This window comes from Populus euphratica, unplaced genomic scaffold (genome assembly GCF_000495115.2).
Source record: "Populus euphratica unplaced genomic scaffold, PopEup_1.0 scaffold189.1, whole genome shotgun sequence".
In the NCBI taxonomy this organism is placed as follows: Eukaryota; Viridiplantae; Streptophyta; class Magnoliopsida; order Malpighiales; family Salicaceae; genus Populus; species Populus euphratica.
The window spans coordinates 435,917-446,899 of NW_011500030.1; the positions used below are offsets into that span (position 1 = coordinate 435,917).

General features: G+C 36.1%; 2 protein-coding genes across 2 annotated transcripts; one reads left to right on the forward strand and one right to left on the reverse strand.

Moving 5' to 3' along the window:
* The first annotated feature begins 943 nt into the window (after positions 1–943).
* LOC105142444 (cyclin-dependent kinase F-1-like) lies at positions 944–3,114 on the forward strand. Its single transcript, XM_011050078.1, has 2 exons — positions 944–1,515; positions 2,007–3,114. Exons 1-2 carry the CDS (start codon positions 1,018–1,020, stop codon positions 2,943–2,945), a joined length of 1,437 nt encoding a protein of 478 aa, XP_011048380.1. The 5' UTR covers positions 944–1,017; the 3' UTR covers positions 2,946–3,114.
* A 1,091-nt stretch (positions 3,115–4,205) lies between these two features.
* On the reverse strand, positions 4,206–10,236 carry LOC105142445 (probable plastidic glucose transporter 2). The gene is made up of 14 exons (XM_011050079.1): positions 9,832–10,236; positions 9,060–9,174; positions 8,725–8,836; positions 8,549–8,616; positions 8,320–8,452; positions 7,489–7,588; positions 7,269–7,381; positions 7,099–7,192; positions 6,651–6,804; positions 6,343–6,486; positions 6,183–6,256; positions 5,625–5,713; positions 5,038–5,152; positions 4,206–4,842 (listed from the first exon to the last, which is right to left on the reverse strand). The coding sequence occupies exons 2-14, from the start codon at positions 9,148–9,150 to the stop codon at positions 4,660–4,662; spliced, it is 1,470 nt and encodes a 489-aa protein (XP_011048381.1). The 5' UTR covers positions 9,151–9,174; positions 9,832–10,236; the 3' UTR covers positions 4,206–4,659.
* Between the last annotated feature and the right edge of the window lie 747 nt (positions 10,237–10,983).

Consider the following 10,983-nt stretch of genomic DNA (forward strand, 5'->3'; position numbering starts at 1 on the left):
AAATACAATCCAATAAAAATAAGCATGCTAGTAACAATTGAAGGAATTGTTAAAGGTCAATTTCCCGTAAAAATCACCAACATGACCACTACTAGGGTTACTAGTACCTTTATGACTCTAATAATAATGAGCATTCTAATAATTATCGTTAAAGAATAGTTCACCCTATGAACCATCAGTATAACCAGAATCAGGATCACTATAATTATGATGATTTTAATGATTGAGTTATGAGACATATCAAGGTAAAAGCCTTAACTTTTAAAGATTATCTTGACATATAGATCTTTAATAGGTAGATCCATGATATGAATCAATTCTTTAACTGATATAATTTATCTGAGAATAAAAATGTAAGATTTTTTAAAATAAAACTCAATAATACTGCTCAACTTTATTGAAAAAAAAGTAAAAGAGTTTTTTTGTGAAGAAAAATCAATATTTTATTATTGATTGGGTTGGGATGAAAACTAGTTTACAAAAAAAATATATGTTTTGTTCTTATAGAAAAAAAAATTTAAACTAATAAAAAAACTTGAGGTAAGTAAATAAACCTGCTAATATGAATATGTGATACAATTTAATAAATATAGGATAAAATACGTTAAGAAGAATAAAACAATGAATCTAAGTAGATTTTAAAAAAATGATTCTAAAAGAGTTGTTGTGTTTCGAAACATGTTTACCCGCAAGGAAGTTTACAACCCATAACAAAACATAATCATATAGCTACTTTAATGCATTATTAAAGTTTCTATCGATAAGAAAATATGTTTTTTTATTGATTTTTTATATTTAAATTTAAGAGTGCATCATTAAAAAAAAGGTTAATTTTAATTAACATGAAACTCATTTAGTGTATCTTTTAGTCTAAAAAAAGTGGGAAAAAATGATTTTATAAAAAATAATTTAAAAATAAAAACCAATTTATATATATAAACCTAAAAACAACACAACGAAGCTCCGACAAAAAGGAGAGAAAGGAAGAACTCCAATCAAAACCTGCCACAACCCATAATGGACCGATCTCCGCCGCCCGCAAAGAGCTGGAGCATCCACACCCGACCCGAAATCATATCCAAATACGAAATCCAAGAACGAATTGGTTCCGGCGCCTACTCCGACGTGTACAAAGCCAGGCGTCACTCCGACAATCTCACAGTGGCTCTCAAAGAAATCCACGACTACCAGTCTGCATCTAGAGAAATCGAGGCATTGCAGGTCCTCCAGAATTGCCCAAACGTCGTCGTTTTGCACGAGTATTTTTGGAGAGAAGACGAGGATGCTGTGCTTGTTTTGGAGTTCTTGAGAACTGACATGGCTGCTGTTATTAAGCAAGGGGAAAAGAGGGATGATGGTGTTGGCATTAGTGTTGGAGAAGTTAAGAGATGGATGGTTCAGATTTTATGCGGGGTTGATGCGTGTCATCGGAATATGATCGTGCATCGTGATTTGAAACCTAGTAATTTGTTGGTTTCTGACGATGGGGTTCTTAAGTTGGCTGATTTTGGCCAGGTAAATAATGGGTTTCTTTTCTTTTTTAAGGAGATTGATTGATTATGGTAGGGTCTGTATTGGATCTTGCTGCAGTAAACAAATGTTTAATAGACCGAGTGTTTTTTGTATCAGTAACCATTTATGCATAAAATATTGCTTTTAGCGAGCAAATGTTAAATCTTTGATGCTTTAGGTCTGCCTTTTGAATTGGCTAGATTAATTTTTCATGGTCTTCCTTTTGAATTGGCTAGACTAGTTTTTCTTGGTCTTTGATGCATTTTGTTTGAATGGAAGAAAGAAATTCAGCAAAAAAGGGGATTCGAACTTCTTATCTTACTTCAATGATCATTTGAGGTCGTTGCATTCTTCATAATCTCTACTCTGCTTTGGCATTTCTTAATGTTTTGGTGAGATTGGTCCTCTGGGTGAATGTTGATGTGGTGACAAGTTGAAGTTTTTCTCTTTATAGTTATTAAGTTGTGAAAAGCTAATTGTTACTTTATTTCCAGGCGAGGATACTCATGGAGCCTGGGTTCGTTGCAGCCGATGAGAACATTCAACCATATGAACAGAACCCGTTATTTCATGAACATGCTACTCCACCAGCTGAAGTTGTTCCTGAGATAGACAGCTCATCTCAAGAAGGACATAGAAATGAAAAGCAAGGTATGATTAGTAGAGAAGAATCATTTCGAGAGATGGGCAACTACAAGATTCAGGGTTCATTAGATGACATTGATAAGGAAATGAGTATTCGGGATGGAGATACTTCTTGTTTTGCAACGGGTACTGCAAGCGACTTGGGAGATGATATGTTGAAGAGTTACTGTTCATATGAGGTTGAGGATGCTGAGAACGATGGGTGTGGTTCACTCACTTCATGTGTTGGAACACGGTGGTTCCGGGCTCCAGAACTGCTCTATGGATCCACAGACTATGGCCTGGAGGTTGATCTGTGGTCTTTGGGCTGTATTTTTGCTGAGCTTTTGACCCTCAAACCCCTCTTCCCAGGCACTTCTGATATAGATCAAATTAGCAGAATTTTCAGTGTCTTGGGAAATTTGACCGAGGAAGTCTGGCCAGGCTGTGTAAAACTTCCTGATTACGGAACAATTTCTTTTGCCAAGGTGGAAAATCCCACTGGCATAGAAGCCTGCCTCCCTAACCGTTCCCCTGATGAAATTTCTCTGGTCAAGAAGCTTGTCTGCTATGACCCAGCTAGTAGAGCTACAGCTATGGAATTGCTCCATGATGAGTACTTTATCAAAGAGCCTCTTCCAGTTCCCTTCTCTGATCTCTGGGTTCCTTCCACTAGTAGTGGACAGGATGAGGATTCCCCTAGCCTGTGGCATGATTACAATGATAGGGAATCTGATTCTGATTTCGATGACTTCGGCCCCATGAGTGTCAAAACCACCTCGGATGGTTTCTCCATACAGTTTTCCTGAGCTCAAAGAGCATGAGGTACTTCACATTTTGAAATTAAGTTCTGTTTTGTTCAAGAATACAAATGAATAAATCAGTTGGGCGTTGTGTGTTTTTTTTATCAAAAAAAGATTTCATCATGTAAAACCATATTCTAATATTATGATGTCCTCCTCCTTGTGTTGCTGAGTATTTTTGGATCTATTTCAAACGGATGTGGTGAGTTGACGTATGAAGGAAGAGGAGGATGCGCGCGATAATGTATGATCAGCATTCAAGCATATTAGATTTAACACTTCTTTGAATACGTGGATGTCTCCTTTTGGGTATGGCAAAGTAGTTATTGATCCTTGGATTGCCAGAGGTTTGTTATGGCAAAGACGACCTATTTTAAACGTTTGGCAAGGATAGCTGCGCACCTTGTGTTTGTTTTTATGTATAAAAAGTACTGATTTGTTTTTACTATTTTAAATCGTTATAATATGCTGATAGAATTTAAATTGATGTGAAATCAGTAAAAAACCAATGATTCTTGTTGTCAAAATGTGAGTTCATTCTGTTCATCAAGGCAGGTGCCTGCCCTGCTGGTCTAGTTACTGTATCTTTTTTTTTAGATTAATGTAGGTGTTCGGCCAGCTTGCGTGCACCACGACTAATCTCACGGATTCTAAAATTAACAACCATGTAAGCCTCCAGTGACCATTATATGAGCAACCAAGGATTCGAAACCTGAGACTACAGAGGGAGCAAACTCCAAGTCCTTACCACTTGGCCACTACCATTGCACTATGGTTTTAAAAAATATATTTTTAATTATGATTTAAAAAAACTACATTTGATTAAATTATTATAAGTTTAGTTTTTATATACAAAATAAATAAAAAATTATTTTAACTTATGAAATTAAAAGTTTGAAACGTAGATACACAGAAATATCGGCTGTATAAAAATTAAATACAGTCTCTTCGTTAGATGCTCGGTATTGGAATGGTTTTTAAGATTACTATTTGAAAAAAAAAATTAAAGTTAAAAAAAGAGCAGAAATTATAGTTTTTTCTTTGCAAAAATTCAACAGAATTTGTGTGACATTTGGTAGTAAAGATTTAACCCAGCGAGATTAAACTTGTGATTAGAACAAAGACATTTCCTACCACAATTTCAAACTGAAGCACATCCGGAGCATGGTGCGCAACAGAATCCCAAGCCTCTCAACTCCAAGCAAAATATAATTTTGATAACACAAGTTGAAAAAGAAATAAATGTGACTGGTAGCCTCCTCGATCTTAGTGCACAATCTTCATATTTTGATATGATAAAAACACGAATAGTCAATTTTAACTTCAAAAGGATAATAAATTTACCATACATATTTATGCGCTCATAATTTTGCGAAGAATCAAGTCCCTAGGTTATGCATATTGCCTTTTTTGAGGGGTGGGGTACCATAAACCCACACCAGTAGAACTTTACATGAGAGCTTTCATAGTCGACGGAGTTGCCAACAGAAACTTCACGGTCCCCTGTATGCGTAAATGCTCCACGATCCACGGACATCAATGCTAAAAGCTACTGATGGAAGGTAGGATTTTTATTATTATTAAGCTCCCCACTCCCTCCCTGTAGTATTGTTTAGCTCTCACCCAACTGACTACTGAGGTGTACCTTAGTATTGTTAAGCAGCGGCTTCACTCAACCATTGAAAATTCTCCTGGTGGCGTTTTCAGAAGAGATCCGATCTCATTCAGGGGGAAGCAGGGCTATCTCAATTTCCTGGAGTGATTTTCCTTTGGTTTCCATGACATTCCTCTTCACAAAAACCACTGCCATCGAGCAAAATGTACCAAAGATAGTGTACAAGAGCCGTGGTCCGAGTTGCTCCAGCAAACGCAAGAACAGCAAGCCAACAAAGAAATTTATTACCTGAATGAAGAAGAGCAGTTAAGAGTACAAAAGGTAACACTTATCCTTGAAATGATGCGCTACAATCCCATTTCCCAATTCACTCAAAAAATTGATATTTGGCATGTCAAGTTTCATAAATATAAAAAAAAAATGATTTCAAAACTCGTCCTTGGCAGGGAGCAGAGAAACAATAAAGCAAAAGAAGAAAATTACCCAGTGCACAGACATGCAGACTGCCATAGCTTTTGCCCTGATTCGACTGGGGAAGATTTCTGGTAGGAGGAGGCCTGGAACTGGACCAGCTCCGATAGCAAAAGTGAAGACAAACCTGAACAGAGAAGTTCTCAGTTATGGAACACATAATGACATTGTCAATCAAAACGCCTTATTCATCATCTGTTAACCATCGCTAGCATTTTATATTTGCAAATCGATGGTTAGTTCCTACTTCCTAGTTGCTTCCATAATGAATCTGTGAGTGAGGTTCGAACTTGAGACTTTTTTGGGAAAAGGAGATACTAGTGCCAGTTGAGCAAAGCTCATTGGCATGTCATTGTTAGATATTTAATTCATGCATGCTCAAAGCTTAATTTGTGAGTTAGGGTCATTCATCTAGGTTCCCAAGCAGTTGGACGTACCGCCAATTAAAATAACATTTTCTACATAAAAATGATGATCACCATGCTCATAAATGAAGGCAACAACAACATCCATCAACATTGCATTTGATACCTTTCTATATGAATGCATTAACATAATCAAATTCATCTTCAACATTTACAAGAAAAATGAGTACTCACATTAGCATGCCACCAACAGATAGGTACAAAGTTCCAGAGCCCAACATATTAGAACTTGCTGCAACCACCTGAAGGCCCATGGATACTGCCTGCGTCATTAAAATGCACAACATGGAGGCCAGGCTTCTCAGATCATAGGCTCAATTACATTAAAAAATGAGTTATGAGAGAAAAATCAATTGATAACTTAGTGAATGACAAAAATTCGACATGCAGCCCCTGGATTCGTTGGGGGGGGGGGGTTGCATGTGCTCTGGCACATAAAATTTCCTTTTCATTTCCCAATTTAATGAATGCATTCTATTCAGCTTCATTATGCTAAAAACTGAAAGCTTCCAAGGAAAAAAGATTTGCAATTTTCCCCAACGGGACGCCTGAGAAGTTAAGACCTGGGATTTCACTTCCAGGTCCAGGGTGGAAACCCAGGGAGGAAAGGGAAACGGTGGAGTGGGAATGTATGAAATAGGAAATGTGGGGGGGCACCACATCGTGTAGCTCAAGCCCCATTGCATCTCCTAATGAATACAAAAAAAAAAATGATACAGAATTATAATTTACCATTCCAGAGAAACTCCACAGAAGCAGCACCTTCCTTCCCAGTTTATCCATCAAAACCATTGCAATAACAGATCCTGAAGGCAACCAGAATAAGAAGTGGAGATAAAAATAGCAAAAATCCTTCGTACAAGAAAAAAGTTAACAAGGAATGAAGTTGTACCTGATAAATTTGCTATTCCAACAAAGACATTTGCTAGGTCTGATGGAACTCCCGCACTTTTAAACACAGTTGAAGAGAAATAAAATATAGCGTTTATGCCAGATAGCTGTTGTAAAGCAAATAGGGTTGACCCAATAAAAACAACTGCAAAAGGAACATGTGAATAACAAAACCTAAAGAAAACATAAGGGAAGACGAAGCAGAAGAAAGAAACTGATGGTGGCAATAGCAGCTGTATATGCCAAAATGAAGAATAAATATACTCACAAAGTCTGTTGGAGCATACCCAAAAATAAAAATACATATACCTCTAAAACATCGACCATAAAGCAATTCTGAGAAATGCACAACATCTGAATCATCCCCTCTGTCTAATTTGGATAACTCTTGCATTGCAAATTTGACATGTGCTCCACCTAAAAGCCTCTCAAACTCAGCTTCAGCTTCAGCAGTTCTTCCTTGCTGCATATATCAATAAGAAACTGTGGGCATGTTCCTTCAACACAAAAACTCAGAGAGACAGTTTTGTTTTTAAGGATTTGATATCATGCCGCTGTAGCTGTGCATACTTTACAGTGTTTCTTAAAGCAAAAGGGAAGAAGATAAGAAGGGAATACATTGTGATGAAGTTCAGATGATGGAGAACAATTCAAATATTTTCAACAAATCATCACATTTTTCCTTTTCAGTAGGTGATATATATAAATGAATTAAGTACATTGACTGACAACAAAGACGATGTGAATGGGAGCAAACCTTGTACAGCCAATGTGGACTCTCTGCACAAAACATCATGGAAAGAGCAAGTATTCCAGCAGGAACTGTAGAAACCCAAAAACATATGCGCCACCTGGCATAAACAACATGAAAACTCAGCTTCAACAGTTCAATAAGAATCACACGCATCCGGTTTAAATTTTTCTCACCAGCCTGCTATTTCTCTGACGGGGATTCCAATAAACAAAGCTCCCATAAGTCCCAGACATGTTGCAATCTGGATGAAACTTCCATAAGTTCCCCTCACAAAGGGTGGAGAAACCTGGTTTCCAATTGACATACCCAGATAAAAAGTTTAAAACTTCATTTACTGATGCAGAAATGGACTCAATGACATCTAGTGCAGCATAAACAAAACAATATGCATACCTCTGTCACGTAGAGAGATGAAACAGGGGGACCAAGGCCCATTCCAGTTCCCACCAGCAACCTTCCTAAAAGCATACCAGCCAAAGTTTCGGTTGTTGCACTGAAAATGCAGGTCATTCATTCAGATATAAACACAAACATAGATATTTAGAACAGAACAGAGAAAGGATTTAACAAACATGCTAAGGCCTTGTATTTCGGCTGGAATGGTAATTAAAACTATGCAAATGGAAAGAGGGTGCAAGTATAGCAGTTCTAAGCAGATATTGATCTGTGATCCTTGAGCAAGTAATGACAGTCTGATACAGTTTGTTCAAGTTATGGAAGCAGTTAGCAATAGAGAATTAACAGTTAGTTTGGGTCTTCATCCCTGTTTTGTGATTTTGTTCAGATTAGCAAAAAATGTTTCTGCATTGAGTTGTTTGATTGTTCCAGTGCGGCAACAGAGAAGAACGCCCATGAGCTAACTTTTTAAATTTCTTTTTCTCGACAAAGTTCCCTTGATTTACCCATGTCTAAAGGAAGATACAGTAAAATGGTAGGAAACGGGTTTGAATAATTGTGGAAGACAAATCATAGCTGTATTTTGAGGTGATACACGCCAGGAAGAGAATCAACGTTCAACCATGAGCTGATAGGATATATTGCTAAAGCAATATTGCTTTTTCTTAACATATTTCTGTTAAAATTTAAACTCCACCCAACAAATATAAATAAAACCTAGTTATTGCTTACAAACTAACATAAGCCTAAAGGAATTGCAATAAAACGAAGCAAGTATATAGATTTCATCATTGTATAAGCATTTGTTCTGTGCAGGAGAATTATTACCTTATAGAAGCACCAACAATCATGGGCAAAGCACACAACTGAAAAGCCCTACGACGGCCAATCCCGTCGGCAATCCAACCACTGAATAAAGATCCGATCAACGCACCACCCAGACATGTGCTAACCACAAGACCTTCATTTTATCTCAATTGTTAGTCAGAGATACAGATAACAGAACAGGTATCAGATTACAGGAAAAAAAAAAAAAAGGGAATCCATTACGTGTCACCTTCTGCCAAGGTGTTTCCATTGAATCCAAGATCCAAAGAAATGCTCTCCAGTGGTTCATTTACCACACTGCAGGAAACAAAAATATTGAAATCATTATTGCCATCACATTATAATCTACCAGGTGTGAGTAAGACGAACTGAATAAGGAAAAAGAGTCAAAGAAAGTGCACAAACCCTAGATGATAGCCAAATAGGAAGGCTGATAAGGTAGCAGCTAGTACATGTGGAAGTGACAACCTCCATGAAGGATTTGCAATTTCTTGATCCAGAATGCTCTGTGAAAAAACTAGAAGAATGTATACAAATTACGCTCAAAGATCAGCACATAGAATCACTCATACACAATAAAAAGATATCATAAGCCAGGGTGCAAAATATCCAACGAAGTAATGAACTGCGAACATTCTATACAATTGAATCGAAAGAATGATACAAAATTCGATATTTATTAATGCCACCAAAGTAAAATATGCACTGAATAACTTGGGATGACAAGTACTTGGACTTACCAGAATTATCCTCTACATCAGCAGCAACAGTGAAATCTCTAGATGACACTCTCTTGTACATCGAGAACTCTCCCATTCGATGTCCCCGCATGCCAAAAAAATGCAGCCAGCTTACCTTCCCAAATCACCCAATTTTTAGAGATTAAAGCAAGAGAGTCAAAATAATCATCGACACTCAATCATCAAGTCAAATCAAATGAAGCGGATTTCGATTTTTACAGTTTCTATATATACCGCTATATAAATTTTTTTAAGAAAAAGCTAAATTTGAAAACAATTCGGAATGGCACCAGAAGGAAACAGGAACACGTCTCTCTTAAACACCTTACAGCTTCCCATGCATTGATCCAATTTTTTTATAAAATAAATCTGCCTATTACAGTGTCAATCAAATCAAGGCATAAAAAAAGTGTTTCCGCAGCGTAATTAAATCTATAAAGAAATCCGAAATCGGCTAGCATTGACAGTCCAAAAAAAATAGCTAACTTCGTGTGGTTGCTGAAGAGATTAAGAGTAAGAAAATGATCTTCCAAATATTAAAATAATAATTAAAGCAATTAGCTTATTAATACGTAATTATTCAATTCAAGTAAGAGTGAGAATCATGCTAGCTTATTCCTTTTGATTTCTCAACTTTCTCGGCAGCCAAACAAAATGAAAGAATAAAAAGCAACTGCAGATAGATAGATAGATAGATAGATAACAATAACACAAAAAGAAAAATATATAAGTATCAGATACGTCAAAAAAAAAAAGATGATACGCTCGCTACCTTGATTGCTAGAGCTAACTGTTATGTTTCGATCGTCCAGAAGGTTAAATCAACGGAGTTGTTTACTTTTCGCTTATCTCAGTTAAGAGAAACGAAAAACTCTCAGATCTAGAGTGAGAAAATAACAAACTTAAACTAGAAACAGCAGCTTGATCAGTACGTATAAAGGAGGAGGAAAAGCGGGTAGGCGTGCTAACGTGCGCTGGGAGTGGAGCGGTGCGATTGAACGAGTTTCTCTTCTCGTGTAGAAGAAACAGAGCACCACCATTAACTTTAACGATTTTTCACAGAGAGGACAACTGGAAATTTATTTTTTTTAACCACCAAAAACCAGTAATTAAAATTGGGAAAAGAAACGGTAAGATTGCGTTTTCACACCGCTGGCTTGTACTAGGTGTTCGTTTCCGTGCTTACCAAATCTTTGCCTTTGTGTGCACAGCTGAATGGACCGATATATTATTGACACGTTTAAGGAATGGATTGGAAGGGTTTTTTTGTTAATATAAATTTTCCTCGGGAGGGGTGCTTGAGTAGTCATTTGAACTTTGAAGCAACTATTCATGCAGCATGACTGCAGCTTTCATCGTGACACGTGGAGAAGATGGATGGAGGTATTCTGGGGTAATCTAGTCGTTTCTAGGAAGGCGGACTGTTAGTGTCAGATGGTTTGATGGAAGTAAGGAAAGGTGCCCAGGTCTGCACGTCTCTGGTTGTGAGCAGGTCAATGAGTCGTCTTCTATACGGTATGATATTCTAAAAAGAACGTTTTTAAAATTATTTTTTAAAAAATATATTGAAATAATTTTTTTAAATTATTTTTAAAAAAATATATTGAAATAATTTTTTAATTTTTAAAATTTATATTTAATATTATCATCTCAAAATAATCAAAATATATATATAAAAAAATTTAAACAAAAAATATAATTTTTTTAAAAACATATTTAAAACATAAAACAAATAAATTCTTAATTCATATTGAACATGTTTGGTATTATATATTTTTTAAGTATTTTTTAAGATCAAATATTAAATTTGAAAATTTTTTAAAAAAATATTTAAGTTTTAATATCTTAAATTAAAAGTTAAAAAACAAATTTATATGAAAGTTATAAACCTAGTAAATAATAAAGTTTATTTCAAAAGTTTTTT

Excerpts from the sequence above, each read along its gene's own strand:
- LOC105142444 (XM_011050078.1), top strand. The coding sequence starts at position 1,018 with ATGGACCGATCTCCGCCGCCCGCAAAGAGCTGGAGCATCCACACCCGA. Across the intron at positions 1,516-2,006 it reads AGTTGGCTGATTTTGGCCAG|GCGAGGATACTCATGGAGCC; the intron begins GTAAATAATGGG and ends CTTTATTTCCAG.
- LOC105142445 (XM_011050079.1), bottom strand. The coding sequence starts at position 9,150 with ATGCGGGGACATCGAATGGGAGAGTTCTCGATGTACAAGAGAGTGTCA. Across the intron at positions 8,453-8,548 it reads TGGAAACACCTTGGCAGAAG|GTCTTGTGGTTAGCACATGT; the intron begins GTGACACGTAAT and ends GATAAAATGAAG. Across the intron at positions 7,382-7,488 it reads CATCTCTCTACGTGACAGAG|GTTTCTCCACCCTTTGTGAG; the intron begins GTATGCATATTG and ends ATTGGAAACCAG.